Source organism: Nannospalax galili, unplaced genomic scaffold (genome assembly GCF_000622305.1).
Source record: "Nannospalax galili isolate Female #2095 unplaced genomic scaffold, S.galili_v1.0 scaffold34, whole genome shotgun sequence".
NCBI classification, from domain to species: domain Eukaryota; kingdom Metazoa; phylum Chordata; class Mammalia; order Rodentia; family Spalacidae; genus Nannospalax; species Nannospalax galili.
Genome location: NW_008338996.1, coordinates 6450911 through 6471740, shown reverse-complemented (window position 1 = coordinate 6471740; position 20830 = coordinate 6450911). Strand labels below are relative to the sequence as shown.

At 40.0% G+C, this 20830-nt stretch overlaps 1 protein-coding gene across 6 annotated transcripts in view; it reads right to left on the bottom strand.

Moving 5' to 3' along the window:
• Positions 1–20830, bottom strand: part of Astn2 (astrotactin 2) — a 1043712-nt gene that overhangs the window by 369914 nt on the left and 652968 nt on the right. For all 6 annotated transcript variants that reach the window (XM_008833484.3, XM_029563720.1, XM_029563721.1 and 3 more), the window contains one exon: positions 18245–18433. In XM_008833484.3, coding sequence (XP_008831706.1) covers positions 18245–18433 — 189 coding nt within the window. The remainder of the gene's footprint in view (positions 1–18244; positions 18434–20830) is intronic.

Genomic DNA, 20830 nt, shown 5'->3' with positions numbered 1-20830 from the left:
TATATGAGCTTATGGTATACGTGTGTATACATGTTTGCATGTGTGTACATGCATATGTGTGTGCATATGGATGTCAGAGTTTGATTTTGGGAATCATCCTCCATGGCTCTTTCACCTTACTAATTGAAGTAGGGACTCTCAATCAAACCCAGAGCTACTGATATGGCTAGTCTCCCTGACCAGGTTGCTCTGGGAATCCCATCTCTGCCTTCTGAGGTTAGAATTACAGGTGAGTAATTCTAGCATTTACCGGGATCTGGGGATCAGAACTCTAGGACTTCATTCATACGGCAAGTTCCTTAACCACTGAATCATCTTCCTGCTCCTGCCCACTGCTTCTAATAGGTTCTGTCCACTCGGGCTTCTTTCTGCTCACAGATTATGTCAAGGATCTTTGTAATTGCTGTGCCAGCCACCTGGAAGGTGGTTCCCCAGTTGTGTGCATGCATCACTTTCATCTTATCAAAGAAGTCTTTCGTGTTCATCCCATAAAAATTGATTCCCCTGCCTACTACACTCCAGTCCCCTAACTTAACCTTCTTTTCTCTACACCTGACAGAGGATATACTTATTTATTGTCTGTCTACTCATAGAAAGGAACTATTTGTTAAGCACAAAAGATTTAATAAACTTCGTTGTGCAAAACAGAGAAAAAAAGGATTTTTTTTCATTACAGACAAGGTGGATCATAAAAAATAAGTAAGGGACATAAAAATCCCAATAGTTAGCAGAAAACTCATTGTTTCCAATGGCTCATTAATCACAGAATAATTTTTAACCTATATGTAGATTAAGCTTATGCACATTTGAATTACATTTCACTTCACTCAGGTTTCTAACTGAACTAGAACAATTTCACTGAAAGAGAAGATTCCTGTTAAACTCATGCAGCCCCCTGGGCGTGACAGAGAGTGTTTTTGAAGATATGGTTTTATATATCACATTCCAAGTTTCCTAAAACAATAAATGGCAAAAATATTTCTGATTGGCTCAAGATACACTAATGCCTGTTATAGGGCAAGTGCTGTGTGTATGTGTGGTTTGGTGAGTGTGTGTATGTGTGTGTGTGAGTTATTCGTACTAACATTATTACTAGAGCTATCTCTTAAACCAGAAGTAGGTTCCTAGCAACTCTTTTCTCGGTTGTCTTACAGTTTGATGGGATGCCCCTTATTTCCTGCATGTGGGACAGAGGCTGAGAAAGGAGAAATACCTTGTGAAGATCTAAACAGGGGCAATCTCTTACTTCTAAAACTCAATTCTTTCTGCATCCTTGGAGCCCAAATTGCATGGTATCATGAGGCTCACTAATGGGATCCTACATCTCTAAATATGATGGTATTTGTTACTGTAATAAAGCTAGCTCATCATTTGTAGAAAGATCTTTAAGAGCTATCATTATATAGAAAATAATTAAAATAAATTTGATGTACCTTTTGTGAAAGATGAGAAAAAATTAAACTCATTTATGGAAATGCATAAAGAAAAATTGCAAAGCTATCCCAGTAGCTAATGGAGTTGGGTGAGGAGTGGAAGAAATTCACATAAGCAGAGTGAGGAGCTGTCTTCGACACCTTTAAAAATTTTTTTTGAACTTTGTGAATTTAATACTTATTAAAACCACTTAAAAATGAGCCAACTAGGGCTAACAGCCATCCCTAACTCCAGTTCCAGGGAATCCAGTGCCCTCTTCTGTGCACCTACCAACATGCAGGCAATATACTCATACATTTATAATATAAATAAATAATTTCTTTTTAAACATGAGCCAACTAGACTATCACAACTAAGATGAGCCTGGGGAACAGATTGCTATGCACAAATTGGTGGCCAGGTTGGCCCCAGCACTGGACTCTACTCCTGATGAGCTTCTTCAAGGCTAGGCGTCCCTGGCCTAATCTATTCTTAGAGCACTTTTAGAAACATTTGTAAATTCTTTGCCCCTTTAAAAGTAAAACTTCTTGGTAGTTTTATAACCAAGAGACTGTGTTTCTCAAGGAAGTGGGCGCCATCTCTTTAAACTGAAATCATCAAGGAAATAAGAACCCGGTTGCCCAGGCTCTGTGGGAAGGTGAAAGTCTAACTTCCATGGGCGCCAATTAGCAAACACAGATGGTCTAATCACAGAGAATACATTTGCAAAGATGAGAATAACTCACTGGGGTGCGCTGGGCACGTCTCATTCAATCTTCTCCTCGTGTCTTCCAGTAGTTTTCCATTGCCTCACTTCAGCATTTAAAAACCCTTCTACCCTTTATCCCAACAGATTTATTCAGATCTTGCCATAGCACTGAATAAATCTTTTCTCTGTTTAACATTGTTAAGGGCAATGTTTGTTTTGACAGTTGATTGCTAGATTAGAAAAGGGATGTTCAGTAAAACTAAGAGAATTTGAAGTATAGAAGAGCTAGCAATAATAAGTCAATATTTATTCCTTACTAGAATAATAATGCTATATGAGTATACTAAGAGAAACTGGGAAAGAGTGTTTGGGAATTCTCCATACTATATTGCTTTACCTACTAATCTAAGATTGCTCAAAATAAGTATGATTAATTACAAAAATAACCTTATGTGAACATGGAGGATTTGACACTAAGTGTAACAAGCCATAATCAGAAAGAAAAAAAGTTTCATCTGACTTTTAAACTTAGAATCTTAACAGATGGTGGAAAGCACAGTGGTGATCCCCAGATGTAGGGGTAAGAGTAAGGAGATCAGAAAAGCAAGGTGTTGGTCAAGGGGTACAGAATCTCAGGCAGAAGCCATCATGGAACATCATTATCAATGTTTCAAAATTAATTTGGAAAGGATCTTTTGTGTGTGTGTGTGTGTATACTGTATGCATATGTATATATGTGTGCAAATGAGCACACATGTGTGTGTAGAGGGTAGAGATTGACATTGGATGCTATTCTTCTGTTGCTCTGCACTGTGTTGCTTTGAGACACAGTCTCTTTGAACCTGGAGATCACCTTTTCAGCCTGACTGGCTCGACAGCAACCCCTGGAATCCTCCTGCTTCTGCTTTCCCAGCACTTGGATTACAGATGTTTCTGTGTTCAGCTTTTTGCATGGGTATTAGGGATTCAAACTACTAACAGCCATTTATCCAGCTCCTTAAAGAACTTTTTAAACATTCTCAATATAAGTAAGATGATTAAATATGTGGATATGTTAATTAGCTTGATTTAATCATTCGTTAGTGCATATACACACATATATCAAAACATCACAATGTGGTAAATAAATATACGCAAGTACTATTTTCCAATTAAAATAAAAATATATAATATGTAATACACAACATATATCCTATCCACGTGGGGTGAGAGAGATACATTATGATATAGAGGTCATCCAAGCTTCAGAAAAATCTGGGTAAGCAAGGCTCTGACACTAGCCATGTATGACTACAAGCAAGTCACCAGACTTCACTGAGTTTCTTTATCTCCGAATGATTACTAAGTCTACTTATACTACACGTTCTCAGTGTTCTTTGGTAGGTAAAGACACCTTAGTCATTGGATTGACTGTGGCCCTTTAATTGAATCCACCCAACAAAAGTATAACCTTTAATACTGAACTCTCACTGGGAAAAATTCAACCTTCATTTAACTTTGCTCAAGAGGTATGGGGTTATAACATGGAAAAAAAAATAAGATACACACACTGGGTTGACACTCAAAGGTAGCATATTCTTTTCCTTTTAACTAGAGTTTTAGATTCAAGTTTTGTTCACCTTGAATCCCTAAAACATGGAACATGTTTATTTATTGGTTGGATTTCAAAGCTGAAAGAGAATTTAATTGCAGTTTTGCTTAATTTTCAGGCTATGTTATCCCCTGCCCCTTCTCAAACAGAGATGTAGAATGTCTGAATGGCCTCTGGGTTTATGGTTCCTAATGGCTGGGTCTGCAAAAAAAAAAAAAAAAAAAAAAAAATGAATGCAGTCAAAGAACGAGTAGAAGTTTACAGGGACATCATTCTGAGGAACCCCGGTTCTCTGAACAAGGAGAAGGCAAGGAAGACCAGTTCCTTCTTTGGCTTTCTTTTCTCCTACTCTGGAAAGCATCTGAAAGAAGCTGAAGAAGCTTCAAGGTCAGGGAGACCTTGAGAGAGAATGGCGACATGGGCTGACTGACTCAGTCACAAGTTAGGATCTGAATTAACCAGCCCTGGGCAACCCAAAAGCTTGCAGGTTTGGCTCTTGCCTTGTGCCTGCTAATTAACTGCCTACGTTGGCTCCACTGAGAATCACATGTGACATAAAAACTAATGCTCATTTTGGACCCTTAAAAGTCACCTTTGAGATATTCCACAAGATTATCATTAATAGTGATTATTCAGGGGTGATGTTACATAAAACCCTAGCCACTGCCCTTGGAGTTTTCTGTATTAATTTACATCCAATATACTGTGATCCTATCTTTCATTGGAATTGTTACTAAATACATTTCTATTCAGAGCATCTCCCTGAAATGGAAATATTTCCCTAAAAATTAATTTTCTGAATATACATGCGTAGGCTTATTAGTGGGAGCTTAGAATAGACCTTTTCATTTCTCAGGAAGGAACACAAAGCAAATGATGCTGCTGAATTTGCATCTCACATAATCTCAAATGTGACAGAATATACACGACAATGCACCATTTTTGAATAAGCTGTATCTCACAGATCCTTGAATTGTGCTAGGAAAATGTCACTAACATTTGCACATCTTTAGGAAGCATTTTAACCTATTTTTCTCATTACATCCCCATTATTCTTCTATAAGATAGGGACTGCTATGTCCTCTGATTTAATGGTGAATAAACTGAGGCTCAGAATATTATTAAGTCCTATCCAGTCTTATAGTTAGTGATAGTTCCCTTATGCTGGTGCCTAAATGCCTCTTCCTGATTGAATACCTATCCCCTGTTTTGGTTTAATTAGCTCTACAGTCCCATCTCCCTGCCAATGTCATCATCATCATCATCATCATCATCACCACCAACACCAACACCAACACCATTATCCCTCTCCTCTTCTCCTCCTTAATGGAGTTTGAACCCAGTACCTTTTTTGCACTAAGCTCACACTCTCCGGCTGAACTCCATCTCCAGCCCCTGCCTCAACCCTTTTCTTGATCCACTTAACTGATGTTGTCTTCAGGCCCCCTGTTTGGTTACTTGTCTGGACCATTCTCCCACATACCTAGAAGCTACTGGAACTTTTGGGTCTCACTCTCAACATCCCTTCCCTGCTGCTCTCCCACAACTAAGATGGGGCTACAATGTGATCCATTAACTCTTTCATCTTCACAAGGCAAATCGAGCTTTGGTGGAAGCGATTGGTCCTTCTACGTAAGAAACGGGCCCTTGACTATCATCTTCATCTTTTCATTCCCAGTTCTTAACACAGCCCAACAAGTAACAGATAGTCAACAACATATTCTAAGAAATGAAAATAAATGGAAAAGCCATGGCTGGAACCTCTGACCTTGTTTATTCCTTTGGCATCAGTCCATTTCATCTCATAATTAATAAGGCAATAACAATAACAAATGACTGCCAAGTTGTGATTTCTTCAAAGAGTAAGGTACCAATGTTGCCTTTCAGTGCAGTGGACCCCATTAACTACAGATGCATAGTGCTTGGCCAGGGAGTGGCCTAGCTTGTACCTTTGAAGTTTTTATTTATAAAAGAGATTGCTAAGCACATTAGAGCATTCGCAGTGTAAACAAGATCATGGGGGAAATGGCAGAAGATACTTAAGAGAACAAACTGCCTGGAGTCACTTTGGAAGCACCCATTATGAACAAACAATCACTGTGCTAATTACAATTGCTCTGCTAATTACAATTACTGTGCTAATTACAATCTATCCTTATCTGTTCAGTAGGTTCCCTATGGACTTTTCCTTCTGAGTACTTAGACCGGTCTGAGTTACTGCCTGCAGTTGAGTGTAATGAAATCGTGCTTCTTCAAAAATTGTCTCTGCTTCAGATGTCTCAATGACTCAGAGAGGCTTCCCCTCCTAGAAAAATGCATAGTCAGGGATTTTGAAGCCAGGCTATCTAAAACAAAACTGGAAGAGGGGAGGAGGACTGTGTGGGGATGTGAAATAGACCTTGTTGATTTTGTTGTTTTAGTGCCTTTTACAGACTGGAAATGTACTTTTAGGTTAGTTGGAGAACACTTGAAATATACTATGCATAATTTGGTTTCTTCACAAAATGACCACATTTGGTATATTGAGAGATGCACACATTAAGAATAAACCTTTAAATTAAATCAGATCTTTTTTTATTTTTTGTCTCACTTTAAATAGGGAAAAGATCAGGGGGTATTACTTAAAAATACATTGCAATTCCCTGACTCCCCAATGTCATTCTCCACACACACACACACACACACACACACGATCTGGAGACTGCAGGGTGGTTAAGAGGGCGAACCTGAATTCTACTTTCATTGCATACAGGTTATGTGACTTTGGATAGTACACCATGTTTTATGCCTCCCACCTTATCTTCTTGTATACGAATTATGATAGTCAGCCAGCTTAGCGGTGTAGCACCTGCCTAGCATTCAAAGGACCCTGAGTTCAATACTAACAACCACAAAACAGAAAAAATAGAAGAAGAAAAATGTGTGATAATCACTTAGTCTCTACATGTCCACATAGACAGGCTTTGAAAATAGTAGAAAAATGTTTTTATAGTATCAGTGATAAAAGGAATTAAGAAAGGGATCTGAGAAGGATGTAATGAGTTACTAATAGTGAAAGGAAACCAGGAAAAGCAGGAGGTAAGGCATGTGCGGCCCAACCAGCTTCCCTCTGGGTGGAGCTCCTCTCCTAGTACCCCATGTCTTTGTTACACTAATCATCTAATACTGTTAATATCATGCTGGAGTGGAGAGAAAAACTATCTCTGTCCAATATCAGATTTCACCCAAAACATATTCTGAGTCTCACATTCGCAATTAGATGTACTTCACTGTAAATCATTCACACAGAAGCAAAAGGGTCGCAGGTGATATAACATACTGGAGTTTTTTGTTTTTTGTTTTTTCTAAACAAGGTCATCCTGGACTTCTGTTCTTTCCAACCATCATGCCAGCAAGCTCAACTCTCTTCCTCCCACAGGTACACACAGCACAGAGGAACATTTCTGCCTCTACCCTGGCAATTTCATCCAATACTCTAATCATTTAATGTGTGTGTTGGGGGGTAGAATTTGAGAGCTGATAGGATGAACCTGGCACCATCACAGAAACAGAATTTAGAGGAATGCAATTTTCTTTTAAAAAGCATGTTTTCTATAATGGCAACTGGTCTGACAAGATAGGTACATGTGTGCAATAGTGGCATGAATATTATTGGAGTAAGCAACCACTTTCAAATTGAATTTAAGGCCTGTTTTATCAGATGGAGCCCATACCTGACATTGATATCAGGCCTAGAAACCTGAAGCTAGACAGATAACAGAGTACAGGGGAGAGCCTAACACTAGTTTTCTTCTAAACAGATACGGTATTAAACTGACTCCTAATGACAGATTGTTATATTCATGGATTAATGCATCCATTGATGCTCACCAGAGAATCTTAAGCAGCAGATGCTGCTTAACACAGAAACTCTCAACTGGTCAAAGTACAGAGAACAAGAGGCAACAAAGCACTTATCTCTAAATAGAATACTTAAATCAGACTTCTGCCATGCAAGACTCAGGGATCATTGTAGAAGAGTAGGTGGAAAGATTGTAAGAACAAGAGAAATAGAGCTTCCAGACATGTGGAAATAGAGTTTTCCAGACAGCTGCTCAGATACTCATATAACTCCCAGTGATGGTGACAGCGTACACAAGTTCCATGGCAGCTCAAACCAGACAAAATCCCAGCATAGATGTGGGGAAGTGGGTAAGAAACCTCAGCCCTACCTGAGGAACTATTGGCAACCAAGGGCACTGGGAAGGGGAGAGTCAGTCTCTTTCAAGGATGTGACTCTTAGTTGGGTAGCTAGGTTCCAGGGAATGGACTCATACTGCAGGATATTTGGGGACACAAATTAGATCTTGAGGATCATAATGAGATTTTTTCAAAGCCACACAGCATTCACGGGAGCACCAAACACTCCAGCCTGGAACAGGGTCTAGTTCCTGCAACAAAACCACACAGAACTAAAGGGGAATCTGTACCTAAATTGTCTTTTGATCTTCTTTTAGACTTGGAACAAATTTGGAACAAAGGTCAATCTCATTCAATTATTCTACTGGCAGGAAGCAGATATTATTACTCTACTTCAAATTCTGAGACTCACTGAAATAATCGGCCTACCTACGCTCATACAGTTGACAAAGGACAAGCTGGAACTTGTGTTCCAAACCTCATCTCTTAAAGTATTATCCCCAAATGCCTGAAAATACTACTGGAAATGTGTGCCTTGACCCCTTATCTGGAGAAAATGGAAGGTCTTGTTGCAGGTTCAGGTGGTTCTTATGATTAGGCAAGTAGGAAAGTTTTCACTAAGCCCCTGACTGTGCAGGTTGAGTACAAAGAAAGCTCTGACCAGCAGCTCTGGCTTTGTCTACAAACTACACTGACCTTTTCCACTTACAGAAGAGGCAACAGAGAGGAATAGATATGGATTATAATATTTTTTCATAATTTGGAGATGGAGGGATATATGACTTCTATAAGTTCTTCCTAGAGGAGCCAAGGCAATTCGATTGTAACTTAGTTCCTGGAATCAGAAAACGAAGACAGTATATGGAAAGGCTACAGACACTTTGGACACAGGACTTGGAGGAATAGAGATGGAGCTGACATGGACACCTGCTCTTTGAGGAAGAGCCCTCGTAGTATCAGAAGGTGCTATGCAAGCCCACAAAGATGAGAAACAGTCAACAGTTTTTCAGCTATGAAGTCTCCAAATCACAGCAATGACTAGCCCTGCGAAAATACATGTAATGGTACAATAGTGGCACTTTTGTATTGTGGGTAATGAATAGCAATCTGATTAAACTTAAGGACCCCTCATGCCTACGGCTAGAGGGGCCATAGGCCCTAGAGGAGAATGTAATACTGCTATTTTTTAAAAACTAATATAATTTCTAAGTATGTTTTAAATGCTTATCTTTATATCCACAATAAGTCTAGCTGTCACCGCTTATCATAGAAGCTTCTCTTTATGACACAGAGAGAGGCTATTACAGAGATCCACAACTGGTCAAAATGTGGCGATTAGGTAACTGTGGGGTGCCCAGCCCCAATTAATATATCTACAATGCAACCGTAACATCTAAGGCTCAGGGGAAATCATGGAAGTGGGGAGCAAAATGATTGTAAGAGCCAGAGGACCAGGTCACCAGCTACTAGATACTGTCTTCTAGACATGGCAAGGAAGCTGTACCCATGAACTCTCAGAACTATGGTTGCCTAAACATGACCTACACAATGACACCACCAGGTGACATGACAATGCGGGTGGGGGAAATTCACAATGTCTCACTCCTAGATGAAGAACTACAGGCAATCAATGGCTGCTGTGAGCAGGAGAATCTGAGCAACACTAAATAGACTCAGTAGATTACATATATGTGTAACAATAATAAAGAAGTCACAGAATGAAGAGGAAGTGTATGTGGGAAGTTGGAGAGGGAGAGGAAGGGGAAGTGATGTGAATCCAGTATTCATGTATGAAAAATCTCAAAAATACTATTAAAAAAATTAAATCTAAGTTCATCAGTAGATAATTGTGGAACAGACTCAGAAGCTTAAAAGTGAATGGGGACTTGGTGGAAGGGAATAATGAGATGATGGATAAAGAGTACAAAGTTTTGCTTATGTGAGATAAATTCGTTCAAGAGCTCTGCTTTGCAGCATACAGCAGATAGTCCTCCAAATTGTATTGAACACTTAACATTTTCCACAACATATGCTATTATGCCAGGCATCCTTACAATAAATAAGTAAATAAATGAATAATAAGCTCAGAAGATAATTTCGGAAGCGATGGACAGATAATAGGGATGATTTCATTGGTAACTACTTTCCTCCAAACTAACTTGATTATATACATTCAATTATCTATGCTTCAAATATGTCAATGACACCTTAATAAGAGGGTTTTAAAACAGGAGAGAAAAAAATCAGCTTTTTGACTCCAGTAACTATGTCACAACCAAATCCCCTTGTCTACTCTAGAAAGACATTATGAGATTCAAGTTTCCCTTCATATCTAATTTAGGAATAACTGTAGCAGTAATGGGTCCTTCCTGGTGTTATGAAAATTAAATGAAATTGGCACCTGTTTCATAGCCCACAGAGGGCTGGCAACTCTATAACTAAGGAGGACTCCCAGGCAAAAGCCGTCTCTAGTACAGGAATCTGAATGAAATCAACGCTATTTCTGGGTGTTGGAGTCTTCCATGCCTGCCATCTCTTACAATAAGGTTCACAAAAGCACAGAAAGATGATTCTTCTCTCAGCCCAAATGTCAGAATGACTCAAACCTCTGCCATTCTGTGGGCAATGTGGTACAATCAACACATCACCATCTTCCTACCAAATCACTGAGGTTTGAAAATTGTTTGTTTCCAAGTCACAAACGAATGCATTTGAATCTACATTCATTTCTTTTTATGAAATCTAATTAATGGCTACTTCATCCTAGGTACTAGAAAAATCAAATGATGTATTATGTAGAATAAGACAAGACATTTGCAAGCTATACACATGGTGAAAGAATTTTTAAAAGGAAAGAGGGTGAAGAAAAGAAAGATCCACAAATAGCATATGTAATTAGCCATCTCCCAGGAAAGAATGAGAAAAAACAGCTCTGAACAGCTTTGGAGGCCACTTCATCAGATCTGACTCAGTCTCCTCATGTGGGGTGCAGTCAGCATAGCTAACGATGACCAGCTTCCACAAATTCTTAAGGAGAGCCTTCTGTCTCACCAAGTGTGGGTGGTGGGTGCAGAATCCTGAAATCCCACGTCTTACCCAAAAGTCTCCGCTTGCATTATATATGCACATATGATAAGCAGATCAGACTGGAAAGTGCCTTTCTAGTAAATCTCTCATGAGCTTGAGTCCCCTGTAGGTCATTCTTGAAGGCTTCTGAGCAAATGTCTGTCACCAGAATGACTGTCCTATTTTTGATGAAGCGACTTTTGAAAATCTACCATTGTAATTTATTTGGTCCTGTTCTTAAGCAACCACTCTTCTGTCATTTCTGAGACTCCAGGCTCAATCATAGTTCTTGACTGATGTTTATCTAAATCTCCACAAGCTATGACCCAAGTTGACCTTCTTCCTTACAGGAATCGAGTAGGATGGATTAAAAAAAGGAGGGAGGGGAAAAAACAGTCAAATCAAAAGCCGTGAAATGCCATCAGCTTTATGAGTTTATCTCACTCTCACAGGTCTGTTGATTCACACTCTGATCAAGAGCAAAGGGAAAGGGAATCTGAGAGCGACCCTGCCTGGGTCATTAAGACCAATGCTTCAGCAAAAGGGATTAGAACTGAAAGTCTGACCACTCACTGGGTTTAGGAGCAATGCTGATGTGAGATCATCAGCTTGCCACATTTTCACAGCACTTGACATTTTACCAAAAGCTTTTATGCCCATTCCTGTCCATTTGAACCTGACTCCTAATGTCCCTCAGAGAACCATCCAGTCTCTTAAAGCAATTCTCCCTCCCTCCCTTGGAAAAGACTCCATTTTGACTTTCAAATGAACTCAGTGTCCTTCCTCTATTACTTTGTGTCCTTTTTTCGATCCTTCCAACCTTCACATTTCCCCTCCTCCCTCGCTGTTTGCTGCCTGCTTCCGTAGTTCTCCAACTCTTTGCAAAGCTTTGTACCATTATTTAATTATCACTATACTTGCTCTTTATTATCTTCCACCTTTGTTTTTCCTTCCGTGTCCCTGCTTTGCGTCTACATACTTTTCTCATCACTCATACCCTGAGTATCTTTCTGTCTCAAGGTGTGCACTGGGTTTACTATTCATCTGTGGTACATGGCTTTGTCCTGGCCTAAGATTCTAAACATCTCTATGTCTGCATTCCCCAGAGAGATGCTACAGCCTACATGCTACAGCCTGAACATGCAGCCTCATTTGGTGGCCTTTGCTTAAGATATCTCCTTAGTACCGAACCTGGCATTCCACAATGGCACCTGGTTCTGCCTCTGTATTGAGAGTAGGGATGAATCGTGTAGCTGTCCTTACCACATGATGATACAGGATATGAAGAAGGAACATATACCCTTTATATAGAATTTGAAATAAGGAGAGCTATGGCTAGAGAGTTAGGAGCGTAACTTTCAGTCCCAGAGAAGTCTCAAATCACTTGAGTCCCAGGCAAGGTATCGCTTCATCTGTGCAGCAAAAGGTTAGGCCTGAACTAGACCATCTTTAAGTACTTGCCTTATTCACAATTTTAAAATTTGAAGCATTTTATAAAAACAAAGGTTGCTCTTTCAGGAATTTTAAAGGGAAGAAAAGAAAAGCTGGGTCTTTTTTTCATCAGGAGTCGCTAGTGTGTTCATCTAGAGAGGGGCAGAAAGGAGAACAAGGCAGACCTGTTGCTGTCACATGAAGACTGTAGCTGGTAGAGATTTGGATATCCAAGGCCAGGCAATTTTCAGGCAATGAAGCATATGGCAGGACGGCTGGTAGAAGTGCCTGCTGGCTACTCTCTAAGCTGGACTGGAGATTGCTTGGAAGAGAAAGGGAAGGGAGGAGGAGGAGGTGAGAAATGAAAACTGCTTTTGATGCTGAAAAACTTGCAGGCCTTCTGGGTGGTGGCAGACAAAGAGCTCCTGCCTCCCTCCTTGTCTGGTGCTCCGGAAAGGAGACTTGAAGAAAATCAATTGTGACTCTTCAGAAGTCGCTTGCCTTCCCATAGTAGGGAAGCTGACTTAGCCTGTGATCTAAGAGGTGACACGATCTGGGGATGGAAATAATTATAAAACAAGTTTAACTGAAGCCATAGATTGAGAAAGCCTGAATGGACTGGATTTCTCTAATATAGAAATGGTTCAGAGAGTTCTCTAAATCTTGAAACCGTCATCAGAAAAGAAAAGCCTGCTTTGTTCACTCTGTTCCCATCCATGAACAGACCAGGGAATACAAGGCTATTGAGAGAAAACATGAGATTGGAGGGTTTGGAATATTGAGCAGAATGCTTAAAGCTAAAACTCCATCTAAGCCTGGATACTCTTGGTAGCCATGCTTTTCCTTATTGATGAATCTGCTGTTGGAAGATGTGCATGCTGAGAATTAGCTCTTAAGCCATGGACCAGTCATGCAATGGTTTGCTTCATGATCATGTTCTTTCCCTTTATGCAAAATGTGAGCCCAGGTAAGTCCGTCCCTTTAGGGTTCAACATCTTTATGCCCATGTGGGGCTTCCCTATAAATTAAGCTAATTACAAGGCTATTGAGAGAAAACATGAGATTGGAGGGTTTGGAATATTGAGCAGAATGCTTAAAGCTAAAACTCCATCTAAGCCTGGATACTCTTGGTAGCCATGCTTTTCCTTACTGATGAATCTGCTGTTGGAAGATGTGCATGCTGAGAATTAGCTCTTAAGCCATGGACCAGTCATGCAATGGTTTGCTTCATGATCATGTTCTTTCCCTTTATGCAAAATGTGAGCCCAGGTAAGTCCCTTTAGGGTTCAACATCTTTATGCCCATGTGGGGCTTCCCTATAAATTAAGCTAATCTTCATAAAATAGAATGGGAACTGCATTTGAACGTTTACTACAGGTCAGACACTCTAGTATTTACCATGAGAAATCAAGCACTCAAGGTGCTGGGGCTGGAGAGATGTCTCAGAGGTTAAGAGCACTTGTTGCTTTTGCAGAGAGCCAAGATTAGGTTCCCAACATCAACATGTCGCTGACAACTGTCCATAACTCCAGTTCCAGGGGATCCAGCACCCTCTTCTGGTGTCCATAGGCATTGCATGCATGTGATGTTCTTATACACATGCAGTCAAAACACTCACACACAAAATTAAAATGGGTAAAATATTTTTTAGAAATCATGCAAAATGTTGGGTGTGGTGCCACATGCCTTTAATACCAGCACATGAGAGGCAGAGGCAGGCAGATCTTTGTGAGTCCAAGGCCAGCCTGATCTACATAGTGAGTTACAGTCCAGTCAGGACTATACAGTAAGACTGTGCTGTAAAAAAAAAGAAAAAAAAAAAGAAAAAAGGTGCTTATCTTATCATAGCAACTGATATTGGATAAAGTACTCCATTTTAACAATGAGGCGGGACTTATACTTGCGAGGAATGGGACTGAGCCTTGAAGTCAGGTGTGCCTGGAATCTGTTTCCTGACTCTCTTCCTATGTGTCCATATGTCAGGGCCTTTGCAGGCTTCTTCTTGGATAGGAAAATGCCCCTTTCACTTTATGCTTTTTCCCAAGAGGCACCGTTCTTTGCCACCACTTGAAACTCCGGTTCCCATGTCTTGTCCTCAGAGATGTTCTTCAGTCTTCTAATTCCTTACAAAAAGCTTCACATGGTAATTCTTTGGAAAGCATGGGCATTTCTTAGAATATTGCTTTGCAAATTAAATTTTGCTATTATTTTTCAATTGTGCATGTCATCTTTCATGCTTGTAAATTCCTTCCTCAAAGGGAAGACATAATTTATTTGTTTTTTCTTTTGGATTACAAGCAGCATTATTCTATCCATCATGATACTCAAGAAGACACTTGCACAGACTATTAAAATTATGGAAAGCTAGCTTGGTAGAACCTCAGCTTTAAGTCACTTCATCTACACTGTTCTTAAATTTCTTCCATGGATTTTCCAATGACGTTGCTTTTGGCATCGGCTTGAGCATCTATGCAGTGAAGAGACTCTACCTGAGAATCAGAGGATCTGACTGTCAGAAATTACTTTGCGGCTGCCAGTCATGCCTATCATCCTTGAATTCTCCCTCAGCTCTTCCTTTCAGTTACAACGATTCACTGGACCTCACAATTCCCTCCTTAAATCCCTTTTCTCTCCAATATCATTTCCATCATAAATGGAAGTCTCCCACATGCCAATAGAGCTTCCACAGCACACACTTATTGACATTCCTATTCCAGGCCCTTGCATGCAGCCTACTTCCTGCACGATCTCCACTGGGGTTGAAAAATGCAGTTCATTCACTGCACACTCCTATACTTAAACTTTTCATGATTTATGAGTTCCCTCACACTCATTAGAAAAAAGACTTGGTTGTACTGTAGATGTGCCACTTAGGCTTGGGCAATTCACAGACTATGTCTGTGTGTGACTAGTTGTAGTACCCTCTAATAGTCTCTGCCTGGTGCAAAAGAAGCTTCTTTGATGAGTGGCAACTGTGATAGTTGTCTGTAAATATAAGGATACATATTTTGTAGATAGTAAGAAATTACTTTAGTCTAGGGATATGGAAGTCCTAGGGCCTTCACCAAGATCCATGACCTCTCCAGCCATGTGTACCTGGCCATGCCTATGGTACCACACAAGTTCCTCCCGTTGAGTGAGCTTTTAATCTAATTAGGTAGTTGTTGAATATTTCCAAGATAAAAGTGCCACTACTGGACCAATGTCATATGCTGTTCCAGTCATTGGTCTTGAACACCTTGATTCTCATTAATGAAGCTCCCTCATGCGACAGAGGGCCAGGAACTTAAAAGGTCACAAATGGCTAAAGCACAGAGAATAAGGGTCTGCAGAATGCTGGTCCTTGGACAGAACTCCTGTATTAAACTTCACCCATCCAGGACTCAGGGACCATTGTGGAAAAGGGAGAGGAAAGATTGTAAGAGCCAGGGAGGAGGTGTATAACCATATGGAAGTAGAGTCCTACAATCTCCTGGGACCCTGCTCATATGAACGTACAGCAATGGTGTCAGCATGCACAAGTCCCATGCAAACTCAAGCAGACAAAAACCCAGCCTAGAACTGGGGAAATAGGCAGCAGACACAAATCTTAGCAGAAGAAATACTGGCAAGTGATTACTGCTGGGTGAGGAGCAGCTGATCTTCCTAAGGCAAGGGCCTCTTGATAGACTGACTAGACCTCCATAGATGAACTTGCACTGAAGGAATGTCTAGTGACATTAACTTGACACAATAGGCCTTAACATAAATGACAGAATGCATGAATGCCAATGGGGAGAGCTATGGGAGGATTCCAGTGGGGAAGGGAGTATAAAGATGATTAGGACTGATTGAGATAGTCTGTATGAAATAGACAACAATTCAATAAAAAAACTTGTCCTATAAGCCCCTTGCCTCAGATTTGTGTCCTCACATTGTCCCTTATTGTTGATGGCCCTCACTCTTATTCATTGAAACCAATCAACTGCATTCCTTTCTTAGAACAATTACCTCCCATTGAAACCTTTTCAAGTGCTGACTCCTACTTCTCTTCCAAGCACTAGCTAAAAGACCCTTCATAAAATGTTTGACTATCTAATCCAACAGAAGCATACTTAAAACTGCTCAAACCACATTGTTAATTGTATTCTTAAAACCTCTATCTCTGTTTTATTAAGGAAATATATAAGATTCCCTTCTCAACTATGTCTAAGCACCAAGACATCTGACACCAGGCATGTCATTTTCCATTGTACCCTCAATAACCAGCATGGTACCTGGGACAGGGGAGGTGCTCAGAGAACATGTGATAACCTAAAAAATAAATGTTTTCAAGTAATTCACATTCCTATTCTTAGTCTCTAAAATTGGAAATGAGGAGATATCTTAAATTAAAAGATAAGAGCAAAGCTTTTGAGTCAGACTTACATCTGAGTCTAGACACTACTTGCCACTGGATGTTGACTTTGAGAAAGTCACTCGAACTTTTTGGCATTGAGTTTTGAATTGTAAAGTGGAAGCTCAGACTCTGCCTTAAAAGATTCTAATAAGCAAAAATTAAATTGTCCTGGCCCTCTTCCTGGGGGGAAGGTTTATTAAAAGTTACTTTAAATTATTGCTCCTCATTTGTGGTAAGGTGATAATAGCAGTCTCACAATGTCCTCTGTTTCACAGGAACATTGTGAGGGTTACACAAGTTAATGGACACTGGTAGTGCTAGGATAATCTAGGCATGTGGTGAATTAATATTAACAGCCATTGCTATTATTAGCAGTAATAGTGGTGAACAGAATAATGATTATAGCAGTGAAGAGTGATAATGTTGGTGGTATTAGAAATAGTGGGGAGAGTTTAGCACAGATTGATTTTTAGTTAAAGATAACCATGTTGGCATTCCTACTACATTGATCACTACTATTAATAAGATGATGGATGGGGTGGGGACTTGCTGCTTCTATCTTCTGTGTTCCTTGGTGATAAGAGAGACTCTGCTTTGAAATGATAGCTTATTTCTTTTTCATGAACAAAAATGTTTAAATTTATAAGGCATTTTATCTTTTTGAAGGAATCTAGTTCTGGACATGGAACAAGTCCGCTCACACCACTGTTATATGGAGCATCAGATTTGCAAGTCTGAATAAATTCCATTCAAGGCTATTCTTCTGAATGACCTTGGTTTCTTCAGTTGTCCAAGGAAGCCCTTCACTTCTGTTCTGAATGCAGATTCTCTGTGTAACATGGCTCAAACAAGTTGTCTTGTTCTTTCTCATTTAATGAATGTTTCTTTTAATTACCCATGTACTATCATATCACTGACAGGGAAAGAAGCCTTTCCCATGCTGCTGCAGCAACAAAAGCAACTTCCAAGCAGATCTACCTAGATTTGAGGTGTGTGTACCTTGTAGACAGACGAACAGAGAGGGAGTAGCTGGGTATAGAGGGAGACAGGTGTTCTAGGTGTGTTCAGGAAAATAGGGACCCTGGGTATTTCTGCGTGACAGGATTTTTGTTTTCTACTCCATTAAATGACATTACTTTTGAAATGCCTGAATAACATCTATATGATACTTAGCTTTCAGTGGACTGAAAGATTAATTAAAATTTCTAAAATTCCATTAAGCATACTTACAGGATGATTTACATTGAATTTAAAAATATGTGGATAGACGAAAAATAAGAGGGTGAGACAAACAAGTGCTAGGTCACTGGAAAAGGGTTTAGACTGAATATATTTTGATGACTTCTACCTGTCCTTGGGGGAGAGGATCAGTGAGCCCAGATAATACGTCTCTGTTCTATCCAGCCCATACCTTCCTCCCCCAGTCCCAGATTTCTTCTAGTGACTGCAAATGTGCAAATGCCTGATCCATCCATACCTGAAGGTCATCTGGAAGACTTGACCTTGATTCACATGCTGGGTCCGGTTGTTGTAACCATGTAACATCTCTCCAAAAAGGGTGTCATTGAATTTGGAGTCCGGTTTGAGGCACTTGGGGCCCTCACAGACATCTGAGACCATTAGACAGGATTTCCCATCAGGAGCCAACTTGTATTCTTCCACACAGCTGCAGGACAGGACAGATCAGAATTAGCGCCACATCCTGGGTGCCCCCACTGGAGGTGACCTAAAACCAGGCCTTCCTCTGCTTAGAAAACAGGTCAGAATTTAGGCAAGGCGACAGCTATGCTGGCAGACTCTATTTAGGGCACAGGTGTCTAGAGAGAAGCATGTTAATCCTGAAAATTGCTAAATTCAAGGATAGTCATTTGTGGCATTTTTAGAGAAGTCGAGAGGGACAGCAGCATGCACATCCACACACAAAGCAAATTTAAATAGAGTTTTCTATGAACACACAGACTTAAAAAGCATGACAGACCAATTCATGGGAAATTATCAACTAGTTTCTCAAACAAGAATCTATTCCCAGTGTATCCATCAACCAAGGTTGAATTCTGAAGCAGAAACAAGGTTTTTATAGCCCTTGTAGCAGATGTGACCCTTCCAGGATCATGGGCATCACACACAGCAGCAGAAACCACCTCTGCTCAGCTATTGCTGTTAGCAATCTCTGTTGGTCTCTCAATACCTGATAGCAAGAGGAGCCCTGGACATGCTTTTGAAGCAGGGTTGGGCTCCTCTGTGGACCAAACAGGCATCAGAACGAGGAGATGTTTGGAGTGGGAGAGGAATTTTATAGACACATACAGGGCACTGAGGTGGAGGAAAAGTAGGGAGAAGGGAGCAGAGGTCTCCAAACTCAAAAATTAATCCAGAAACTTATAAGTATGTTCCCTTTTACGCTTCTTTGGTGGGTAGATACAAGCAGCTGTGCATAAATGAACAATCAGACAAGCGAATAGGCAGGACAATTGGAGGGACGCACACAAATGTCTTCTTTGCTTTGTGTGGCCTGTATGAACATGAGAAAGGCACCTGGCTTCTTTGGCCCTTGGGGAGTAAGCCTTTTCAGCTGATGGGAATTCACTATGAGACCATGAGGTCACACAAGATATTGACTACAAAAAGATTGTAAAGCACCTAGCAAAATAACAATAATGGAGGTGTTTCTATGTACTGAGCATCTCCTACCCACTGGATAGTTTGCATACTCATTTTCTAGTAATGAATAACATTAATATCATCATCCCTATTACATATATTAATGAAATAAGGATTCAAAAATGAAATGTATTACCGGAGGGGCAAAACTTCTGCTCAAATTCAGGTCTGTTTAGTAACAGCATCTTTTCCCACTCTAGTCCTCTCCAAATCCAGTCTTTTCTGCTTACATGATATGATCTGCTAGAGTCATTATTTAAGAATTCATATACCATGCACTGTTTTATTTGCCTTTCCTTCAAATGATAGTCAAAACCTTCATATCTGACTGCAGAAAGACTTAGGAATTCATAGTACATGTTAGGCACTGTGGAATAGTTTGGATAGAAACTGTCCCCGAGTTGCTAGGACTAGTAGCTGATAGATGCTAGAAATACAAGGCCCAACTAAAAGCAGAAAACAAACAAGTCAAGCTGAAAACTTGACCCAAGATCGTTCTGGTGAAAAGTCAAGAACTTCCCATGCATAAAGCAAGCTGTCTGTCTCCTTCTTTCCCTCTGGTCCCCCAGTGTACTGCATTGAAGCCATGATTTAGCTTTTAAGGGTCACAACTTCCTGCCCAAAGTATAGCACAAAGTTCCTAGAAAGAGGCCCTGTTTAGGATTCTTGATAAAGTCTATTCTCTTCCCCCCACCTTTTGTACATATATTAAGTATAAGTAAATCCTCTCAACACAGTTAAAGCGCAGGTAAATACGGAAGTAGAAGCATAGGAAAAGTACTGCTAAAAGTCTAATCCCAGGAGGGTCCCAGTAAACACGAAGAGGTAGTTTGCTTGTTAAAGTGGCTAGATTTTATCTTTTGGAGACACAGCCCTGTGCTTGGCACAGCTCTCTCTTGCTCTCTCTCTCTCTCTCTCTCTCTCTCTCTCTCTCTCTCTCCATTCACCCATATACACAAATGCCTGTGCCTCTGTGACTAAATATATTTGTGTTGTAAATGTGTAAACAGTTTCTAAGATTGTAGAATAAAATGGGAAAGCTTTTATTTCCCAGTCTACACTTTCTGTAACACTGGTCATCAGTACTATGTTGCACATTTTACTTGGGTGATTTCAATGCATGTAATCACATATATTTTTGTATGAATACACATATAATACAGACAGGTTCATACAATTAATTATAGGCTCATAATAAAAAAATTCACTGTACATTTTCATGAGACATGCGTTTGTAACTAGTGTTACTAGAATTTTTTCAAGCCAGCAAGTTATAGATCTGTTCTTTAAATGGTTATTTGGAATTTCACAGTACAAATGTACCATAATGCTTTTAACTAATTTTTATTGATGGGCATGTTGGCTGTTTGTAGCTATTTGTTATTATAAACACTGCCAAAAG